Source organism: Thermobia domestica, chromosome 16 (genome assembly GCF_964235325.1).
Source record: "Thermobia domestica chromosome 16, izTheDome1.hap1.1, whole genome shotgun sequence".
NCBI lineage: Eukaryota > Metazoa > Arthropoda > Insecta > Zygentoma > Lepismatidae > Thermobia > Thermobia domestica.
The window spans coordinates 160,330,894-160,355,266 of record NC_137469.1 but is presented as its reverse complement, the minus strand read 5'-3'; the positions used below and the strand labels follow the sequence as shown (position 1 = coordinate 160,355,266).

The following is a 24,373-nucleotide window of genomic DNA, read 5'->3' as shown; positions in this document are numbered from 1 at the left end:
CTCTACTCGTAAATCAGAATGCTGAATGCACCAAAATACTTCACCATGCATTCTATAGTTTCTGCAAAATGAGTTTAATGAAGATGATCAAATAAAACAAAATACTGTGTTATAATTTTCCCTGTAACAGTCTACTTTGTGAATTTGTTATATCTTCCACTTATCAATTTCCTGTACGAGATGAGAATAACGGTTTCTGCGCAAGATAGAAAGAAAAAAATAAATTTTTCTCATAAGGATTCAGTTCACGTAAGAAATAATGAATAAGTTTAATAATAAGAGCCGAGGAGTGAGAAACTAACTCAGCAATAATGATTGTAAGTATAAATATAAATATAAAAAAACAAAAAAAATCCATCATCGTTAGGATAAGATCAATATAGTGAATCAGACGATAGTGTGAACATACCAAACCACACAATAGTGTGAACAAAGTCCTGTTAGAAAAATACTCCATAAATGTGACACATTTTTTTTAATGCTTCTACCATTTATACAGTCCCACATATTGTTTTCGTTCTGGCGGCGCCCCTAATAGAGTACAAACGAAAACTTCGTCTGCACATTTCTGTGCAAATAATGTATAAGCGATTGATATAATTTGTGATTGAATTGGATATGGTGGGGGCTACCATTTAGACAGCCCCACTTTGTTTTCGTTCTGGCGGCGCCATTATTTGTGTACAAACGAAAATTACGCATGCATATTTCTGTACAAACGATGTACAAACGATTACGAAAATTTGTGATTGAATTGGACATGATGGAGGGGCTACCATTTAGACAGATCCCACATTAATTTCTTTCTGCCGTCGCCTCTAATTGTGTACAAAAGAAAATTTCGCCTGCACATTTCTGTACAAACGACGTACAAACGATTGCGACAATTTGTGATTGAATTGGACATGGTCGGGGGCTACCACTTAGACAGCCCCCACATTGTTTTCGTTCTGGCGGCGCCTTTAATTGTGTACAAACAAACATTTCGCCTGTACATTTCTATACAAACGAAGTAAAAACGATTGCGACAATTTGTGATTCAATTGGACACGTTGGTGGGAAGCTACCACTTAGAGAGCCCCCAGTTTGTTTTTGTTCTGGCGGCGCCCCTAATTGTGTACAAACGAAAATTTTGCCTGAACATTTCTGTAAAAACGACGTACAAACGATTGCGACAATTTTGTGATTGAATTGGACATGGTCGGGGGCTACCACTTAGACAGCCCCACTTAGTTTTCGTTCTGGCGGCGCCCCTAATTGTGTACAAACAAACATTTTGCCTGCTCGTTCCTGTACAAACGAAGTACAAACGATTGCGATAATTTGTGATTGAATTGGACATGGTGGGGGGCTACCACTTAGACAGCCGCATTTTTCTGTTCTGGCGGCGCCCCTAATTGTGTACAAACGAAAATTTTGCCTGCACATTTCTGTACACACGAAGTAGAAACGATTGCGATAATTTGTGATTGAATAGAACATGTTGGTGGGGGGCTACCACTTAGACAGTCCCCCACTTTGTTTTCGTTCTGGCGGCGCCCCTAAGTTGTTCAAACAAACATTTCGCCTGCACATTTCTGTACAAACGAAGTACAAACAATTGCGACAATTTGTGATTCAATTGGACATAGTGGGGGGGGAGCTACCACTTAGACACCTCCCATTTTTTTCTGTTCTGGCGGCGCGCCTAATTGTGTACAAACAAAAATTTCGCCTGCACGTTTCTGTAGAAACGAAGTACAAACGATTGCGACAATTTGTGATTGAATAGGACATGGTCGGGGACTACCACTTAGACAGCCCCCAATTTTATTCGTTCTGGCGGCGCCCCTAATTGCGTGCGAACATACATTTCGCCTGCACATTTCTGTACAAACGAAGTACAAACGATTGCGATAATTAGTGATTGAGTAGAACATGTTGGTGGGGGGGCTACCAGTTAAACAGCCCCAATTTGTTTTCGTTCTGGCGGCGCCCCTAATAGTGTACAAACGAAAATTTCGCCTGCACATTTCTGTAGAGACAATGTACAAACGATTGCGGCAATTTGTGATTCAATTGGACATGGTAGGGGCTACCATTTAGGGGAACTCCCTAGAGAGGAATCACTCTACTTATTTATTGCAAAAAGCAGAATTTAAAAATTCTCATTCGTCCAAAGTTATCGTGTGAAGTAACAGCCGTTTGTATGTACGTACTAATATTGATAAGTTCCACTACACGATCCCAATTAATAGTTCATATACCCGCGCCACACACACACAGACTAGCATTTGTACACACGAACGTATACCTGGTAGTATCCACACGTTTACGCCGGAAATTAGAAACAAACACACACACACACAGACACACACACACACACACACACAGAGAGAGAGAGAGAGAGAGAGAGAATATCTTGTTGTACCTTTATACTGAATGCACCATTACTCACAAAATCAGTTAAAAAAGAAAAAGGAAAAAAGTTGTAAATGAAACTTTCAAAGATTGGTAGCACTGCTGCGTGTCACACATGAGATTGTTCCATAATGATTGATTCGTAATATGATGTATATGGGTTTCTTAATGGTAGTATAACAAAATGCCTTCAAATTGACCACTAAATAAAAAGTGAAATTTATTTCTCAAATTTTGTAAAATCGAAGTCGGTGGGCATTATGGGAACAGTCTACAATAACAATATATGCAAATAAATATTAATATACTTCACGTTTTCCAGTAGGTGCAAGAAAGCTTCGAATAGTATTTGTTGCCGTAAGCATTAGCTGATGTAAATATATATATATATATATAAGAAAAACATTAGTGCAAGTTCATTAGCAAACATTCAATAGTTATTGAAAACCATATTGAATAGTTAACCATAGTTATTGAAATATAAACTTTGGTGAAAAATACCCCATAGCTGGGGTTACTTTGCACAACATACAAAAAGGTATGTTTAACGTGCAATGTTTTCTCTTCAGTATTTATACATTTCACTTCCTACACAAAACTGCATGCAGTCTACAAATATTGATATTAGAATGATGGTACCGGTATCAGTACTTATTTTGAATTATCGATATTTGTAAATAAAATTATGTATTTTCTGGTACCGGCACAGGAACCACATTCTAGTAGTTTAACGTATGTCCCACAAAAATACCAACTCAGGAACAAAAAAAATTCCCCTTGAACTGATTTGCCTTAGTTATTCCTTATGGCCAAGAATATCATCCCAACCATAATCAGTGAAAGATTTACGGAATTTGGGACTTTGAAGTCCACCCAAATGGCATAATCTTTTAAAAACAATCTAACGTTAGTCGTTTCTATGAGTATAAACTGCAAGCCTCCCAAAAGTCTAGTGGTTTCTAAAAGAAACGAAGCCTTTGTGAATGAAGTCCGTCTCAAACTACTTTTCTGGATCCGCCACTGTTCATAACTTATTTTCCAACAAGGAATTCATTCCGGCATCTATCTAAATCGGAAATTTACCTAAATTTCGAATGCAGGAGGTTCCAGTAGTAATCATTTCCTATCTAAGCGGTATTTTGGACCGGTGCAAAGTAACCCCGAATAGAGACTGAAACCGCCTTCTCCCAGTTTTACTTTTTATTATGTCTTTAAAACGTTTCACATTTCAATTTCAACTATTGTATCAAAGTTCCATTATACACAGTAGTATTCTACGAAACTGACTTAACTTTGACGGAAATTCTTGTACGTAATATCTTTCAAATTTTGTGGACCTTTACTATGACTGCTTTCCATACCTCTACAACAACGAACCCTCCCGGTAATTAGAACTAATGTTAACCGCCAACATTATAGCCAAAAATACAGTTACATGTTCTATCTAACGGCGGCAGTCGAAACTTCCTCTTTACTGTTCATGGTTTTGCCGACAGAGGACTGTGAAACTCTTTTCATATTTGGTGGCTATACGTGAACGTACATGCTGAGGATGCGTCCGTAGTGAGCAGACACGTTAATGAAGGTAAGTAAGCGCATAAGATTTGTTTCATCATTTGCTAATACGGCTGATTCTCCGTGTCCGTATAAGCACTTCAACTGGAGCGGGCTTTCTAAAGTTACCCCTTCATTTTTCCACCTTTCTTTTCGCTGTAAAGTTTACTGTTCACGCCAATAATGCTGTCTGGAAAACTTCAATGTTATGCTTATACTTCATTAGATAACGTAGCACGTAGTGAATCAACTCAGCTGTAACCAAACAGTAAAGTTATTGTAAGTGTTGAATTCCTAAGCTCTATCACGGAATCGATATTTGAAAAAAAAATCGTGAAGAGCGCAGCATTAGAAGTAGAAGCGCAAGTTCGAAATTTGAATTGACAGTTTTTAAATATTTGGCTCTTGATTTGATCTTGACACCAGAAATCAGGACCAGCATTTCTCGTATGATAGGCTAATACGTAGATTTAAAAAAGTCCGGTTTAACTGACTAACATATGCTTGTGATCATGGCCATCATTCGGGCCGAATTATTAAGTAAATAAATCTTAGAGAGCTACGAGCACAAGAGTGAGTACAACATTTAAACACTTTCAGAAAGGTTAGGTGTGGTGTTTGCATGTCAAACAATATATACATAATTAATTGTCAATAGATTTATTGAATTAATAAATTCCTTATTTATTACAATGTTAGATCATATTTATCGGTGTGTGGAGGGGGAGTAGGGCATTATTGTCTTATTTTGAATTATTGCACCTGCAGACTCTACTTCCTGTTGGCCCTAATTTTATCCCTTCCCCCCAATATAAATTGTCCAATTCGCACACTGGTTGGGACGGTATTAATGGTAAGACTAAGTAGGTTGGTGAAATGCTATGAAAATTACTTGAATTTACATGGACTGTATTGAAAAATAGAGGACATCTGAAGTTTTCAAATAGAATTAAAAGAAACTTGTAATTATACGGTTTTCTCATTTTCAGTCAAATATATATTACTTTTCAGGCCCGTAGCCAGCCCAAAAATTTAGGGGGGGCCCGGTAGACGTTAGGGGGGCCGACCCAATCATATTATACTTCATCACCATATTACAGTTCATTTGCAAGCCTAATGTGAAACTTTTAGGGGGGCAGCCAAAGTTTAGGGGGCCCCGGCCCCCTAGCCCCCCGTGGATACGGGCCTGTTACTTTTCGATTTATCCACGTAAAATTAATACGTGGCAGTTATGGTCCGAAATCAGAGTTAGCGAACAATTATAATTTAGCCTTATATATAACACAATTATATATAGGTGAGAGGTAGTACTTACCTATAGCCGTTGTTGTGAACACCTGCCTTCTTTTATTCATAGGGCACCATGAACATCTATAGCAGCAGAAGAGAGTTACCACAACTATACACAAGATTTGAGATATCACAATACCTACAATGGTCCCTGTGCTTTAAGAAAACAAGAAAACAAAATTATAATTACAGAAAGTAGGAAATTACTGTAAATTATATTATTACTTTTTAGTTACAATCATAAATCTTACAATATTTCCATAACCCAAACATCAGATTCGTCTATACGCCGTAATCAACCGTATAGAAGTACAAGGTCAAACTGGCCCAAGAGTAGCAAGCGGGCTATTTAACACGGAGGTTTTCATTCCATTAGTATATTGAGTCAGTATTTAGTGGTGACGATGAACGCTCAACAATGTTTAATACGTGGACTGTTACTTATGAGTTGGAACTCGGGCATAACGCTGTGAGAAGAAGCCTCAAAATATTTGTCGTGTGAAGGTGGGTGTAGTGAATCACAGCATAACAACTCGCTGGTTCCGAAAAGTTTGGGCAGGTTGTAAAAATGTCGAATATCAGCAAAGATCCAGCCGTCCCAGGGGAACAGATTCTGAGGAAATACGCCACGCTATTGAGAAAACTGCATCTACCAGCACATGTCGGTTGTCAAATCAAATTCGCACATCGCAGTCCACTGAGTGCGTCACCTTCATGAATTCGGTAAAACCATCGGCAGCTGCCGCATTGTATCACATGAGTTGACCCCAACTCGGGCCCAAAGGAGTGTGGATGTATGTCGACAACTGCTGCGAATTCCGTGTGATGTGCTGATTGTCATATGCGACAAAAAGTTGTATTTTTTCCGAAATACAGATGTGCAAAAATGTGGTTAAGCAAGAGCAAACTTCCAGAACGGGTCGTCGAACAGGATCATTTGGAGCATAAAGTCAAACTGTACGTGTGGTGAAACTACGATGAGTAATTCACTTTGAGTTCATTCCTAACATCATACCATTCATGCCGACTTTTATTTCGAACAACAGGAGCGGATACATGATATACAAAATAATAAACCACATTCGGCTAGAATACGAACAATAGGACAATAGGAGCGGATACAAAATAATAAACCACATTCGGCTAGAAAAAATACAACTAGAATGCAGGCACTTGATGATATCGTAGTGATAACACGCTCAGCATATAGTCTTCACCTTACTCCTTCGAATTACTACCTGTTTCGGTTCATGCCGCAATTATTGAAATCCCGACGCTTCACCAACCAGCAGGAGGTGAAAATAGGAGTGAATGACTACTTTGCCTCTACGGACAAGGAACTGGTAGGAACGTGGCTGCAGCTAGTTCAACATTAGGGATTATATGTTGAATCCCTGTTTTTATTGTACCGTAATAAATGCATGTACGTTATGTACTAGAATATTGTAAAACTTACGCTTTTTCCTTGTATATCTACCATGCTGTAAAGCCTTAATTCCATTTGAAGGCTAATGTACCATATTTTATTCTTTGATAGGATTTGCCGAATTGTTTGAATTGTATGAAGAATGAAGATTTTGCTATCGGCATTTCTCTTTTTGTACATCATTGTCAATGAAATTAGAGAGACTTCTTTGTTTCCACCAAGACCTTAAATAGTAGCGGCGGTTTTCTACTTAAGAAAAGCTGTTATTTTTAATGCATCATTATTAATACAGTATTGCTACCAAAATTTGAACTCCTCAGAACACGAACTACTTGGAATACGATGGAAAATTTCGAGCAAATTTTGCCTAGGATCACGAACGCTGCTTTGGAATCCGAATACCCAGCATATATTTCGTGTGTGTTTTTGCGTACTTCTCCCCTCCCCATGTGCTTTGTTGTTCAGTTTGATGTCAGAAGTAAATGTCAGCTTCTCGTGTGATTTTCACTGCTAATTGTATGCCCTTGTACCCGTTTTGTGCCATCTTTTAAAAATATATTTAACAAATTGGTGTTAGCCATGGGTCTCAAAAGGTTGATTTTTATTATTGAAACATTAAATTGTTAATATCAGGGCGCAAAATTTCAAAGTCAGACTCACTTACCAATCCAAAAATGATGGTCGCCAGTATCTTTCACGTACAAATTATGAAATGAAACCCCCCCCCCCCACACACACACCTTTCCCATGGACTTCCGTTTGACAAAGAAAGAGACAACATCAGGGCATAAAATTTCAAAACCAGACAATTAGATTCAGAATAATCGATTTTCAAGTGCACAATTCATATACAGGTTAAAAAAATATCTTACCTTAAGACTTCACGTTTGTGTAACGCTCCCTCTCTCTCTGCACTGAAATATCAGTTGTCGATTGCAGTTTTTGGATCAAAGTCTTTAAGTGAAGGGCCATTGGTGGAAATCAATAGCAAATCGTCCAGTGTGTCACTCTTCAGTGAATTTCTGTAGGCGGTTTGAACTCTGTTGAGACTACTGAAGACACTCTCACATGAAGCAGTATTCATACATATAACTGCACAAAATGTGCCAATTGGAAGCAAATTTGGGAATCTCGTAATGAAGTTTCACTGTAAATCTTTTTCAATGTGATTCGACGTCATTCTATGTTTTCTCTCACTCAGAGACAATTATTTTCGTGCAAACAGAGACTGCGCCAGTCTTGTGAGTTTAGGTAGAAATCATTTCCAGTAAACACTGGTCACCAGGTTTAAATTTCTAGTCGCCAATGGCGAGCGGGCGACCTGAAATTTTGGGCCCTGATTAATACTTTATCTTAAAATCTAGTGTATTTACAGTTAATATCATGTCGGCTAATTAAATTATCCAGGAATTGATTAATCAAATTTCTATTGTTTAAAAAAGAAAAATAATCGTGGAACTGGATCGATTTTAAACTAAAACCTGTTATGTCCCACTATTGACATTAACAGTTCTGTTTTTATTTGTTACTTGTAACTTGTTTATTTTATTTGCAGAGGTAATTCGTAATTTAATGTGTTTATGTTATGCAATTTCTAATAGTTATCGTTTGTTTAATTTTTCTAAAGTTGTAATTTAATTTTTTAAATTTGTTACCTTATTATTTATCTGCACCGGAAAATGACCAATTACTTATTAATTACATTAATTAATTAAAATAATTTAATTGGCAGAAGAAGAAGAAGAAGAAGATGATGATTTTGTATTTCAAATGTTTATTAAAAAAGAGAAAAAAATATTATTGTATGTAGTTATAAACAATACAAACAACTTACTTTAAATTTTGAATTTAAAAATTTCCAGTTAAGTTATCAATGACTGGGATGATTTAAAATAATAAAAATGATTCAAGAAGAGAACGATGACAATAATATTATCAAAATACTTTCCAAAGCAATTAAACTATTGATATCAACTTCGCTTTCCCCGAAACGTCTTTTGCCTTCGAGATCTCCAAAGCTGTGCTACTTTTCTCTCCAAATTCATATCTGCAATAGGACATTTCATTTGAGCTGCCGTATTCTCCGCTGAGAACTGGAAAATCAGAATTGGTTTTCTTTCGGTTAACATAGTACTGTTCAATGAATTGCCTAACGCTTTGACTCCCAGAAGATTTGGGGCGCAGATATATGCTATATTTCTCTATCTTTCTTTCCAAAATTTCAATACTGATAGAATACTAGTCGTCGACAGGAATTATAAGAGAAAGATCTCTTCTAATTCTTTACCGGACGGCAATGTTCCCATAACAGCGGCTACGTTCCCTCGTTGAGTGACCATGCTAATACGTTGAATTAGAAAAGATTTAGCTCGAGTGTTTCCAGATTTAATGTATATACGTTTGCCAATTTCATTAATGAATTTAGTGCCCTCTTGATCCCAGGATCCACTAGATTCAATTGATATGGCAACAAACCAATACTTATCTAGGAGATTAACATATTTATTTTTTTTCTCTTTTGCTTTTCATGCGGCGATAACGCCTGTTTTTGTCGATGAATATTATAGATTGGAGGGAGCATAAGTGTCTGAGCAAGTGAAATCCCATATCAAAACCTTTCCTTACTTCCAGGGCACTAAAGTCATACTATACGGCCTTCTTCCCGTCTGAACGGCTGCAACCAATTGGTTCTCTCACTGCTGGCACTTTTGCAGATGTTAAAACTCTCAAGATGATGTCACTCACATTCGAATGGCGGGAATGTCTGCCGGCAATGCTTTTGTATGACAGACTGCTTAAGCCTCTTTTATCTATGACAGCGTTGCAACTTGGGCAATGGTGAGGCTAGCATATATTTGCTCCTAGTCGAAGAGCGACGGATTCTCGGAAGCTTTCATTGTCTGTGCGTAGGCCGAGAGAAGGTGATGGTAGAGCTTGAAGCCATGCACCGTTTTCAGGGGACATGACAGCAAGTAACCTGGACTTATCTTCGATGTTATTAGGAGTCTGCAATAATGAAACTAAACGGTAATTTACTATGGGCTCGTCCCAGACCGACTGATTATTTCGACTTTCAGGAGCCGGAGGGTCTGACCCAACTAAATTTGACCATTTTGCTATGCAGTCAAGCACATCGGGGTTAGTGACTTCTTCCTCTTTCCTCTGAAGGAGGGATCCAATCAGTTGTCTTGAACTATAGAAAGAGGCCAGAAAAGACGGCATAGCCAAATCCGTGGCGCGACGGATTCCAAGACCTCCATTTCTGACTGATAATGATGCTTGTAGCCATGCTTCTTCACTGAGGGTGCAATTTAGAATATTCTGCAATCCTGTTTCAAGAACGTTGTCGAATTTCTCCAGTAGATTATCTTCCCTCCAGGAGGGGGAACAGCGTAGAAAATACAACAATCTTGGGATCGAGAAAGATGTTCTGAAGAGATAAAATGTTGAATGTGCAGAAAGTTTGGAAAGGCGTGAAAGTAGATGATTTAAAGATGATTTTTTTCCCTAGTAATATCTTACTCCTGGTGTCTGGTGAAATAGCCGCTCCTAGCAGTTCGGCGTTAGACGATGTTAAGAATTGAATTCCAGGCGCCGCCTCGTTGAATCTATCATATATATTTTGAGTTTCAACGTTTGTTACTTCTAGAAAGCCGATTTTGCATTTCGAGTAATTGAGAGACAATACGATCAGTGTTGTTTGTGTCCGTATATGATCTAAAGTATGTAATACTGACTCAATTTTTTCGGCTATAGTGCCATCGTCTAAATACCAAATGTTGAGCTCAGTATTAATATCTCGAATGATTGGCTGTAGACTTAATGCAAATAAAACAGGTCCTAGTGGATCTCCCTGTTTAACTCCACGTTGTGAAAGGATAATATTATCTCCTATAAAAAGGTAGCTAGGTTGTGAGTAGCTCTGGTATATATATGGAAAGAAAGAAGGAAAGTTGTTTTTAACTGAAGAGAGCATTGAATCTCGGTTAATTTCATTGAAGGCGTTTTTGAAATCAATTTTAAGTAGAGGTTTAGGTTTAGGATGTTGAGAGGAATAATACATTCGTGTATCATGGACTGCAATTTTAGCTCCATAGGGCACGCCGACTCCTAGCTGGTGTGGAGATATCAATTAATGATTCTCGCATTCTGGAGCATATAATTTTAGCTGTGAATCGTCTCCACACGTTCCCTACTGCTACTGATCGAATGCCACCACCTTTCTTCTTGAGCGCAATGAGTGAAGCGCCGAAGAAAATGGGATTTATCAAGGCTGGTAATTTTCCTGAAATTATTAGATTTAACAATTCGCAGATTAAGTTGATTAAGCGCTCTTTCGTCTCGGAATCTTGAATCATAATGAGATCTTTTAGAATCGCTGGACGGAGATTATCAATTCCGCCTGTTGAACCCGCCGGGAAAGATTTAAGTACTTTGATGAATTCTGATGCTGATATTTTAATAACAGGAAAGAATGTCTCAGGAAGATCAGGAAAATTCAATGAATGAGAGTGAGCAGGGCGTTTTTCTCTAAGAGATTCCAGCACTGAATCCAGAGTAGTATCCAGAGTAGTTAACATATCTTCGGAAGACACTCATCTCACTGCTCCTCATATGTCTCCCTCCGCCAATTTGTGTTTGATGGTCTTGATATTAAATGAGTTGGATGTTGGCGGTTGACGAGGTTTGTATGTGTGCATAAAGTGAGTTCTTAAGGCATCACTATGAGATTCAGACCAAGTCTTGACTCTGTGCTTTACCCACGATGTGAGGTTGGTGACTTTTTCGGAGTGTGGTGGGACACAGAGTACTGCATATGAGAATAGGAAAAGGTCTGTCCAAGATTCAAGTTTGTTAGATGTCAATATCTTTCGTAGAACGTCTTGAAGAGATTCTGCTACAGCCAATCTAGCTCCTCCAGGAACTCAGCGAAGAACTGGAATATTGGCTTTGAGATGAGCGAGAACATCATAAAAGTGAGTTACAGATCTTCTGAATTGAAATCTATGCCATCAAAAGCTATTTTACTGGATGATGGTTTGTTATTAGAAAGTTTATGGTGGCGTGTGCCTTTGTGAATAGCTAACTAAGCCCCTCTGGCTGATAAAATGTCTGTTGCAGTGCGAACTAGGGATGGCCAAAAATTTTCGGATCCGGATATCCCGGATCCAGTGAGATCCGGATCCGGATCTTGCCGGATCCGGACCTAGATCCGGATCTTGGATCTGAAACTCAGATCCGGATCTCGGACCCGGACCTAGATCCGGATCTCGGATCCGAATCTCAGATCCGGATCTCGGATTCGAATCTCAGATCCGGATCTCGGATCCGAACCTCAGATCCGGATCTCGGATCTGGGTCCGGATCTCGGATCTGGATCCGAAATTCGGATCTCGGATCTGGATCCGGAACTCGGATCTCGGATCTGGGTCCGGATCTCGGATCTGGATCCGAAACTCGGATCTAGATCCGAAATTTGGATCTCGGATCTGGATCCGAATCTCAGATATTGATTCGTATCCAAACCTACATCTGAAATTGTGATGATAAAATTGAATATCTAAAATTCGTCAAAACTTTTTTCGGATTCACTAATATAGTAAGATGCTGTGCTTTTAAATGTTTCCATAACACGTTTGTGCTACCTTTGTTCTTTATGTTATTTTAACCTTGCAATATTTACTTTCTTATATAAACTTTCTTATTTTCTCATATACAAATGAAATATCTTTTAGATAAGACCCTTCTAATCGCAGGAATACTGGACAAAACAAACTCTTTATTAATAGTAGTTTCTGACTCACTAGAGTCCAACCATCAACAAATCTTTCACTTCGAAGGTACAACAAAAATATAGACTGGTTGGCGTGGAACAACAGTAGATCTTTAAACACACACACGAGAATTTCAGGAGAGCGATATGGTTGTGTAGTATTATTAGTATTAATAAAAGTGTTCGTTGTACGACTTTATTACCTAACTTATGGCTTGCCCTTCTGAGGTCAGGAGTTTGTTGAAGGAGTAAATATAAAAGAGATTTCTGTTATTTCTTCTTCACCCTTCAGGTTTCTTTAATCATACATTGCAGGACGTAACCAAAACATATCCATGCATCGTATCATTGAAGCGTTTTGTGTTTTGTATATTAGTGTTCAAAAATATTTAACATATTCGCATTTGTTCATGTGATCTCAGGTTCAATTCTCGGTGGAACATACATGAGATAATTGAAAGCTGAAACAATATGAAAATAGTATTTAAAAGTCAGGAAATTAATATTAAAACTTTAGCTATCTATTGTGACTGTAAGGCTATAGTTAAATTAACCCACACGTTTCGTGAAGATATATTAAGTCGTTATTGTTTATTTACTATAAGCTACCGGATACATCCTCAGAGGCCACTTTACACTGTAATAATCAACAGATGAAAACATTGGGAAAGGAATGGAAGGAAGGTCTCCAGAGCCTTAGATCAAGGTACTAACCTAGCATTTGCCCAATATAACTGAGGAACAACCCTGGAAAATCCTCAGTCAGGATAGCTGGTCTCCGAATTCGAACTCGGTATAATCCAATTGCGAAGCAAGAATCCTAACAAGTAGCCTGAGCTCACTCCGTATTATTATTATTATTATTATTATTATTATTATTATTATTATTATTATTATTATTATTATTATTATTATTATTTAATTAACGTAATGTTCTAAAATTAGTGCAAATTAAACCCTACTTTCTTTATTGCTGATGATATAGTTAATAAGCCTACATGAGACATCAGTCTCCCATTACATAGGCCTTGCTCAAGAAAGAATACCAGAACTGGAATTCAGGAAGCGGGGGTGAAGAGATTAATGAGGATGAGGAATGTGCGATGCAAAAACTGAGAAATTATGACTTCATCACAGATATATTCACTTACATACGTCAATTAATATTTCTCTGATACAGGGCACTCTACTTTCTATAGTGGCAGGGAAATGGCCCGCTTTTGTAAACGAACACATTAAGCACGTGCATATAGGCACAATACCCGTGCAAAGAAACATAGGTAAAACTAGAAAAAAAAATAGGGAAAACGAGGGGAAAGTGATAAAACGCCATTCAGCTTAAAAAAAAAAAAAGCTGAAAATAACTTAGAGCTACGAAAGACGCGAGGCGAATTTTATTGAAATGATTGTTTTTCCTTAGTGATTAGCTGTGCTAACTATGAACATGAATTAAAAAGAAAACAAGTAGCTAGCTCTGAGTTTCGCAAACTGGTTGAAAAGAAAATATTGGATAAATTTTAATAATAAAGAAGGCATTTATGATAATTAAAACAAATTAAATTCTTGGCACGACAGTCCTTTGGTTCCTACCATCGGGCTTACGTTCATTTGAAGCGGGATTTGAATGCAAGACATTTACAGTAAAAGGATCCACAGCCTAATGCCGCAGACCACTCGACTATGGCTGTCGGGTTTTCTCGGCTAATCTGTAGCACATTTACAGTAACTGATTATTTTAAAAGTTGCTCCTAAATACTGACAATCTAAGTTTTATGTATCAAATATTTCCTGCGATAATACCATACACTCTCCGACTTCTATAGACGAAAAGCTATAGTTACCCACATTATCTAATACAGAAATAAGTTCTGATTCTCTAATAGCTGCTGATGGTGATAGTCAAGGTTCACCGAAGCATGATCCCAAACCCAAACTGAGATATTGATGTCACTGGAACGCCTGAAAAGTCATTGTGGGTAAGTGAATTGCCCACTTGTCAGGATGAAGGGCGATGGTGATGTGAAATGCAGGGCTGTCAGAGGTACTACTTATAATAATTGGATTTGTAATATTCTATGTTGCCGTAAACCCTCTTCAAGAAGATAACTGTTAATTTTAGCTTTGAAAATGTTACATAAAGAGTTTTATTGCTATCATTAGGTTGCATATAAATCTCTTTATTCCGGAATTATCGGATTTATTTTACCGCTTAACTTTCACATCCCTTCTGATTTACGAATATTTAAATCACGATTATCCCCTTAAGGTCAATTAGTGATATTTTAACTTATTTCGAACCAACTATGTATATGGCTAGTCTTGTTATATGGGAATAATTGAGACTAGAAGCAGTCTACAGGCTACGTTCAAAAGAATCTTGTCCGACCTCCTGATAAACCACGTCTTTCAGCAAGGTGAATTGTGGCAATCCGATACTAACATGAGGAAATCTTCCGGTTCAAGTGAAAGCTTCCATAAGAATCAGCACCCTAATCAGTGGTATGTGCCTTGCTAATTTTTCTCCAATGTGAAAGTACCTAATTTTATTGTTAAAAATGAAAAGGTTTTTATTTCAAACAAGTTGTCATTACAGTTTTCATATTTGAACACAACACTCATGAAAAGTCATGTTAAAGCGCGACTTACTCCTGAAAAAGAATATTTATCTGTTTTTAATTTCTCGTGTTCCTCAAACTACATGCGGAATTAGTGCAAGTGCCTTTCGCTCGCATTACCTAGGTACAAACGCAATGGCGTATTTAGGGGAGAGGCTTCCGGGCTTAAGCTCCCCCCCGAAATCTTACTTACTATAGTAAACTATATGAAATATCTTGCAGAATTTTCACATTTTCAGGCAAAGCCTCCCCCCGAAACAAAATCGTAAATACGCCACTGTACAAACGGCTACGATCTTGGTACTAGCACATGTTTCGGTTTCCAGATCTCAAATATTTATATTTCAGCCTGATTCTATGTATGAATCCGAAATTTCAAATCTAGATAAAAGGCACCAAAATTCATAGTTTATTCTCGGTGCTCATATTGTGATTTACTAAATAATTATTAAATCTAATTGTAGGGTATACATTTGATATTTTGAGCAGACTGAGCAAGATAAATTTACGTAAAAAGCAGTCAATACTTGTCTTAACTGTTTATGTTTTCTTAACTGTCAATGAAATAGGTGCATTGAGGAATTTTAAATATTCATCTCGGTCCTGCAACCGAGTGGAACTAGATTCGACATTTGAGCTCTCATCCGGATCATTTTTTTTTTCTTAAGTAAGCCAAACATTTGATCTTTAGAGTAGAATGAAGGAAACAAATAGACTTGTCAATATTCGTCTTAATTTTCTGTTCTCTTCTTCACTGTGAGGACTTCGTGAAATTACTTTCGGCGAATTTTAGATATTCATGTTTATCATAATTTGGATGGGATGTGGGTTTGGATAAGAATCAAGATCCGAGATCCGAATCCAGATCCGAGATTCGAGATCCGGATCCAGATCCGAAATCCGAGATCCGGATCCAGATCCGAAATCCGAGATCCGGATCCAGATCCGAGATCCGGATCCAAAGGATCCGGACCCAATCAGATCCGGATCTTCGGATCCGGCCAGATCCGGATCCGGCCATCCCTAGTGCGAACATGGTATACTGTTGGGTACATCTGAGCTATTGACTGTATTTGCGCTTTGCATTAGGGTGAAAGCTTCGTGTTCTGTAGCGTTGATACAGTCTATGTTTGAGTTATTGGTCGGATTTTCATGATATAGTGCTGCATCGCATAGTATCGTTAGTGGGTTGTTACTCTTATCAGGCTTGTCCATGTTATTTTGACCAATAATATGCATTTATTTTAATGGTATTCGCTGTTGAAATCTTTGCTGATGGTATACTATATATTTCCAATCTGACTGTAAATTGAATTAAAGGATAGAGAACTCGTAGTCAGCTTGTTTTGTAAAGTTTAACAGATTTAAAAGTTCGTTTCTTTAATATATATCTATATATATTAATATTTTTAATTAATATATATTCTTTTCAACTAGCGCTTATTTTGGAAGATCTCGAAATTATAAAGATCACCAACCGTCATTTTTGTTTTTCACTTGTGGCACTGTTGTCACTGAACCGATTTAAAAACGGTTTTCACTGAAGTTGTCTTCAAAACGCAAAGAACACACTTACACCAAATCCACTCTCCAAGAGGAGCCACTCTATCAGAAAACGTAACTCTTACAGGAGAAAACATTTTTATGTGTCTAATGTTTGACAATAATGACAGAGAAAAAATGATAATGCAGAAAGAAGAATTGATAATGTTTTCAATATGGAATTGAACCAATTTGAATTATCTATAATTGTGTTAAGTAGAACAAATTTTGAACCAAATTTAATATGAGAGAACAGACAGAAGTTAATATTCATATTGTGACTTAAAGATTATAATTATTGTTATAATTATTGCTAAAAATTGTGTAATTAATTGTGATGACAGGGCAAGAAGCAATCTACATGACACACTAGAAAGTTCTTTCTAGGGGCTTAGGCCCTTCTTTATTACCGTAGCCCATCAAAAGGAAATAAAAATATAGAAATAGTAATATATATTGACTAACATTAGCGTTTGACTAGTCTAATGTTTGCCGCTATCAGATTTATTGTCTGTGCTGCTAAGGAATAAAAAATGGGCATTCCTTACAAAAAGTTATAGCAGAGATATACATTTTCAACATGTCTATCGGATGGTGACAATTAATCCCAGGGGTGTAGCCATGGAGGACCCATTGTGGCCAGTTGCACTCAAATGATTTCCTGGACCCTCCAAATGACCACCTTTTAAAACATCATCGTAAGATAAATCTCGCTTCAATCATTTAAGAATAATCAAGTTCACATATAATTAATAATTTACGGTAAATTATTTAACTACCGATCGAAAAACAGTATGGTATCTCTTCAGTGTAATGAATAACCAAATGCACAGCTTGCTACCACATCTGCTACAATCGATTGATCTAGTGCTCCTGTGCGGATCATGTCCAAATTAGATGGATAAGGTTTAGATAATGAAACTATATTATTCCACACCGTTTATAATATTTTTGTGTGTAAGTTTTCTTTAGATTTACGTTAATATAAACTGCATAACAAACAAATGGATTTCGAAAATACTTTTTTTTTTTTTTTTTTTGTAACAGCAGATTACACAATTTACTGTCATTTATATTTGACAGTTTGAAGACAAACGTTTCAACAAGGTACTATAAACACTGCTACAAAACAATGACACTAAACTGATTTGTAAGTACATTATGTTTTTGTATACTGTCAAGTGTTTAAAAAAAAAACATATTTTATCAGAACTGTAAGCTTTACTTGGGTTGCTAAAAACGATCAGAGCGTCCAGCGGGAATAAAGGAATTCATCTTGGGCAGTACGCTTCTTATGGGAATTGTATCCTCGTCGCCAAAAGTGCCTTTACATCGCCGTGACGGGTATGTGAACGCGCAATACTCTAAGGAAGGGATGGTTGCATAAGAATTTGTGATTAATTTTGAAGAGTTTTTATTTTGACTAGGGAAATAACGTAGGTATAGAGAGCAAAGGCACAGATTTCAAGCATCAGTGCACTGTTATCTCTGTTTTTCAATTTATTGCCTTATATGTTAAGTTAAACACCACAACATCTGTCACTGATAGCGTAGATCATCTTACTTTTTAACACTAGAAGCACGAAGCAGTCATTTTGACTGCTTTAAGAAACATAATTTCGTATCACTTCTGTAATATTTTCGCTAAGGCCCTGAAATTCATTGACTTTTAATATTTTTCTGCCCACTTATTGATAGCATTAATAATAAGTTTATGCTTCTTTTTACAGGGGCGCTATTGTCAGTTATACCTAGAAGCACGAAGCAGTCATTTTGACTGCCTTATAAAGAGTATAGGAAATTAGTGTTTCTGTTTGTAAGTTACATATGGCAGTATTAAATATTTCTTATTTCTAGGCAAAAGAAAAATTGAAACCTTTATTTATTGTAACTTTAGAGAGAAAAATTTAAGATAACTTATTGTTTTATTAGGTATATTGTGATACATATTTCCTACTATAACTTCATTTTTTACTGTGTTATGAGATATCTTTCAGTGTTTTATGGTCAACAAACGAATTAGTTCAGATACATGCGGCCAATATCTACATGTGCACTTGGAGTTATTTGAGCTGATCCGTGTACATTGACGTTTTACGATGAGAACTCAAGAAATACTTCGAGTTTTACATGATCTCTTAGAAGATGAGTCTGATAATTCGAGTGAAGGGTATGCAAACTGGAGTGATTCTGAACCTGAAGAGAACATTTTACCTTCCAGTGATGAAGGAGAGGAAGACAGCGATGCAGACGACAATACCAGTAGTGGTGACACTTTTATTGCTCCAGATGGAACATTGTAGAAACAATTAGATTTGGGACAAGGTGACGTTGTTCGTACATCAAGCAGTATATTGTTCGCGAAGTTCCAGGACCGACAAATTTTGCGAAGTGGCAAGAGTCTGAGGAAAAATGTAGTAGTGCTTTTCGTTTACTATTTGATACATCTATGATGAGGCATATCCTAAAGTGCGCCGTTTCTGAAACATGTAGGTAATTGCAGACAACATGGACTTTTAATTCTTTCAAAACTACAGTCTTATTTGGGCCTTATTATTTATCGAGGTGTTTAGGCATTGTCCACTAGGGTCCTGTGGAAAAGATCAACAGGGCCACAATTTATAGGAAAATAATGATTAGGGATAGGTTATGTGAAATTAAATGGTACTTGATACTTGATGAAAAGGCACAAGATCAGCATGACGCCAAGGTAACAAATTCACACTCGAGTTGGAACTGTGGGATGAGTTTATGGATAACGGCATAAAATGTTACAAACCACATTACAACGTGAACTTGACGAGCAACTTTGCCCTACGAAAGACAGTTCGATTTCTGCAATATATGCCAAATAAACCCGATAAATGTGGCATCAAAATCTGGTTACTAGCCGACGTACAATCAATCTATCCTCAATGGCTTTCCATATCTGGGTAATTATTTGTAACGTCGTGCTGGGACACAAGCGTGCTGGGACACAGTCTAGTTTGATAAATCCTTTTACTGGAAAAGGAATAAATATGACAAATGTAATAACTTCTTCACAACAAGGAAACTAGCTGAAAGACCTGTATCACTGTGATGTTTACCGCGATTAGAGTGGTAATGAAATAGCTGTCTACAAATGTAAAAGCAATAAAAGTGTCTGTGTGTTTGTGAGTTCCATGCGTGAGTCAGTGTCAATTTCTAGGACGCTATAAGTAAAAAAAAAAGAAAGAAATGAAAATGTATTACAATCAGACTGAAGTTTAGTGTAGATATCGTGGATCAAATGATGGAGAAACACAAAGAAAGTTGTGGGTATTGATTTCTGGAAGATGTACAGAGAAGCTACTGGAAAGAAATTCATTTTTTAACAATATCTCTAACGTTTTGCCTAAGATTTGATTATCAGTGTCACTGCGCTTCCTCACACAAGCGAATAAATGTCTAGTACGGTTGTGTAAAAAAGAAAACAGCTGACATATGCTACAAATGATGAAAGTATGTTTGTGGAAAGTGTGTACTGCAGAGATCCGAAAGCGAATTATGTGCTCCAAGTATGGGTTACTTTGTGATGGTCTTCTCCTAAGAAGATATTTTTGAAAGATATCATAGCCAATATTATTTTACAATCAAATTTAAAACCTAAGAGTGACAGTAATCTTCTGTTTCTTTCATTATTTTAGAAATACTCATATTAAATTTATTATATTATTGAATATTTTTAATATTACATATTAATGCCCTTAGTGTTTATAAATAAAAACAATAAAATAAATAATAAGCTTTCTAGCCTTACTTCTAGATGTGTCTCATTGAGAATGTCAATAAAAATGTCATCGTGTGATACCATTTTTTTCTATTTCAATGAAAAACCGAAAGCAGTCAATTTGACTGCTTCGTGCTTCTAGGGGGTTCAAAATGTCCGTGCTTCTAGTGTTAAAATTGCCACTTAGCTTATTTGTCCAAGCATTAATCTCCAAACATGATGTAGAGAGAAGAGAAAGAAAGAGATACAACATCTGTAAGATTTATGTAATTCACTAAGGAACTACAGGGACCGACTGAGCTAACTACTGCTACTAGCGCTTTTCAGTCTTCAGGAATTTACTACGACATGTTTCCTAAGTCCTGAATCTGTGCATGAATTATATCATTCGCCTCACTGTAATTATTTGGGAATGGAAACTGGTTACGCTTAACGTGAATATGTTCCGCTGTCGTAAAGCAAGGACAGTAATAAATGTAAGTAAGGTTCTCATTATTATATAAAACACAGAAGTATTTATTCCGTGTATAGAACAATATAATACAGTAAGTAAGCAACATCATAATCACTAACGCCCGCAGGATTTTTTCCAACGGGGGGGGGGCGAAAGACCGATATAGAAAATCTTTAAGTTTTACGTCCCACGATTATGCCGGTTAGGCTAAGAGAGACGGTGATGATGAGTAATGAATGAAATGGTGGAATGAAGAATGTGGGAGAAAACGGGAGAACTCCGAGAAAACCCACACACACGGTGTTTGTCTAACACAAAGTTTAATTGGCGTGGGCTGGGATTGAACCCGGGATCCCAAGCAGCAGAGGTGAATGCTCTACCACTGAGCAACCGCTTCTCTTGAGTCAAACGGCCCAGCGTGAAAAAGGCCCGGGTCAAAAGGTCTCCGCAACAAAAGGATGCTAGTCAAAAGTCCCGTATCAAAATGCAACTCATCAAAAGGGCCCGAATCGAAAGGAGCCGAATCAAAGCGCCACTCATAACAAGAGCCCGGGTCAAAAGGGTCCCACGACAAAATGTTCCAAGTCAAAAGGCCCTGTGTCAAACGGACCCGTGTGGGTCAGGGGTCCGTTCCAAAGGGCCCGAGTCAAACGGCCCTGTATCAAAAGTTTCCGGGTTGAAGGGGCCCGAGTCGATAGGGGACGAATCAAAACGCCTCTCATTAAAAGAGCCCGGGTCAAACGGGTCCCACGACAAAACGACCCAAGTCAAAAGGCCCTGCGTCAAACGAGCCCGGGTAAAAACCCATGCAACGGTGTTTGTCCACCACAAAGTTCAATTGGCGTGGGCTGGAATCGAAGCCGGGATCCCAAGCAGCAGAGGTGAACGCTCTACCACGGAGCCACCGCGGCCCCACAGTCAAACGGCCCCGCGTCAAAGAGCCCGGGTCAAATGGTCTCCGCAACAAAAGGGCGCGAGTAAAGTCCCGAATCAAAACGCCCCTCATCAAATGGGCCCTGGTCAAAAGGGGCCGAATCAAAACGCCCTTCATAACAAGAGCCCGGGTTAAAGGGTCCCTCGACAAAGTGACCTAAGTCAAAAGGCTCTGCGTCAAACGGGCCCAGGGGAAAAATGGGCCCGCTGCAAAAGGGCCCGAGTCAAACGGCCCCGGGTTCAAAGGGCCCGAATGGAAAGGAGCCGAATCAAAATGTCCCTCATAAATAGAGCCCGGTCAAACGGGTCCCACGACAAAATGACCCAATTCAAAAGGCCCTGCATCAAACGGGCCCGCTGCCAAAGGGCCCGAGTCAAACGGCCTCGGGTTAAAAGGGCCCGAATTGAAAGGACCCGAATCAAAACGCCTGTCATAAATAGAGCCCGGTCAAACAGGTCCCAGGACAATATGACCCAAGTCAAAAGGACCTGCGTCAAACGGGCCATTGTCAAAAATTTTCCCGCTATAAAATCGCCCAAGTCAAACGGCCCCGCGTCAAAATGTATCTACAACAAAAGGGCCCGAGTCAAAACGCCCGAATCAAAACGCCCCTCATCAAAAGGGCTCCGGTCAAAAGAACTCTGCAACGAAAGGGCCCGAGAATAGTTTGTTAACGCAAAAATTTGGGGTTTAGGTAGCGATAATAAACATAACAATTATGATGACTGTCTGCATTTTTGCATTACGTTACTATACTCAGAATTTTTGCGAAGAGTGCTAAGGAATGACAACCAATGTCACTAACAGAGGCGACTTTTGATGGAAGTTACAATTTTAAAAATTTACATTTTACGAATGTAATCCACGAGAACTGCTCAAATATATGGTGGAATTTCATTTACGATGGAAAACAATAATGGTCTCAAAACAAACGTTAAAAAAAACCACTTTTTGTTCATTTTTATGCAAATTTAATTATTATTATTATTATTATTATTACTTTTTCTATTATTATCATTAATAATAATAAAAATATACAAGGTTAGTGGTAGCCCATGCTTTCAAACCAGTATACGCCACTGCTCGAAACTATTAACTATATATTATCCGTGTATAGAACAATATAATACAGTAACCAAGCAACATCATAATCACTAACGCCCGCAGGATTTTTTCCAACGGGGGGCCCGGGGGGGGCAAAAGACCAATATAGAAAAATATTTAAGTTTTACGTCCCACGCTTATGCCGGTTAGGCTAAGGGAGAGGGTGATGATGAGTAATGAATGAAATGGTGGAATGAAGAAAGTGGGAGGAAACGGGAGAACTCCGGGAAAACCCACGCACACGGTGTTTGTCTAACTCAAAGTTCAATTGGCATGGGCTGGGATCGAACCCGGGATCCCAAGCAGTAGATGTTAACGCTCTACCGCTGAGCCACGGCGGCCCCTGAGTCAAACGGCCCCGCGTCAAAGAGCCCGGGTTAAATGGTCTCCGCAACAAAAGGGCGCGAGTGAAGTCCCGAATCAGAACGCCTCTCATCAAACGAGCCCTGGTCAAAAGGGGCCGAATCAAAATGCCCCTCATAAAAAGTGCCCGGGTTAAAGGGTCCCTCGACAAAATGACCCAAGTCAAGAGGCCCTGCGTCAAACGGGCCCAGGTAAAAAAGGGACCCGTTGCAAAATGGGCCGAGTCAAACGGGCCCGGTTAAAAGGGCCCGAATCGAAAGGAGCCGAATCAAAACGCCCCTCATAAATAGAGCCCGGTCAAACGGGTCCCACGACAAAATGACCCAAGTCAAAAGGACCTGCGTCAAACGGGCCTTTGTCAAAAATGGTCCAGCCATAAAAGGGCCCAACTTAAACGGCCCCGCCTGAAGAGGGCCCGAGTCAAAATGTATCCACAACAAAAAAGCCCGAGTCAAAAGACCCGAATCAAAACGCTCCTCATCGAAAGGGCCTCAGTCAAAAGAACTCCGCAACACAAGGGCCCGAGAATAGTTTGTTAACGCAAAAATTTGGGATTTAGGTAGCGATAATAAACATAACAATTATAATGACTATCTGCATTTTTGCATTACGTTACTATACTCAGAATTTTTGCGAAGACTGTTAAGGAATGACAACCAACGTCAGTAACAGAGGCGACTTTTGATGGAAGTTACAATTTTAAAAATTTACATTTTTCGAATGTAATCCACGAGAACTGCGCAAATGTATGGTGGAATTTCATTTACGGTGGAAAACATTAATGGTCTCTAAACAAACGTTCAAAAAAAAAAAAAAAAAAAACAACCACTTTTTGTTCATTGTTATGCAAATTTAATGTCTATTATTATTATTATTATTATTATTACTTTTTCTATTATTATCATTAATAATAATAATAATAATAATATACAAGGTCAGTGGTAGCCCATGCTTTCAAATCAGTATACGCCACTGCTATAAACTATTAAGTCTATATTAACATCGGTCGTCTTTCGATCATTTTATGTTACTTCGTCTCACTGTCCCAAGGTGTGCAAGGGTGCCTTCTTAATCCTTGCCCCAAGGCAAGAAAACCAAAAAATATTTTTGCAAACACAGCCAGGCTGTGACTCAGAACGCACACAGCTCGTGTATAGCTGCAAGAGA

The 24,373-nt window shown here is 38.2% G+C and overlaps 1 protein-coding gene across 1 annotated transcript in view; it reads right to left on the bottom strand.

Moving 5' to 3' along the window:
* LOC145672830 (uncharacterized) overlaps nt 1-24,373 on the bottom strand; it is a 100,757-nt gene that overhangs the window by 33,624 nt on the left and 42,760 nt on the right. The window contains exon 3 of the mRNA XM_081741978.1: nt 5,270-5,400. Coding sequence (XP_081598104.1) covers nt 5,270-5,400 — 131 coding nt within the window. The remainder of the gene's footprint in view (nt 1-5,269; nt 5,401-24,373) is intronic.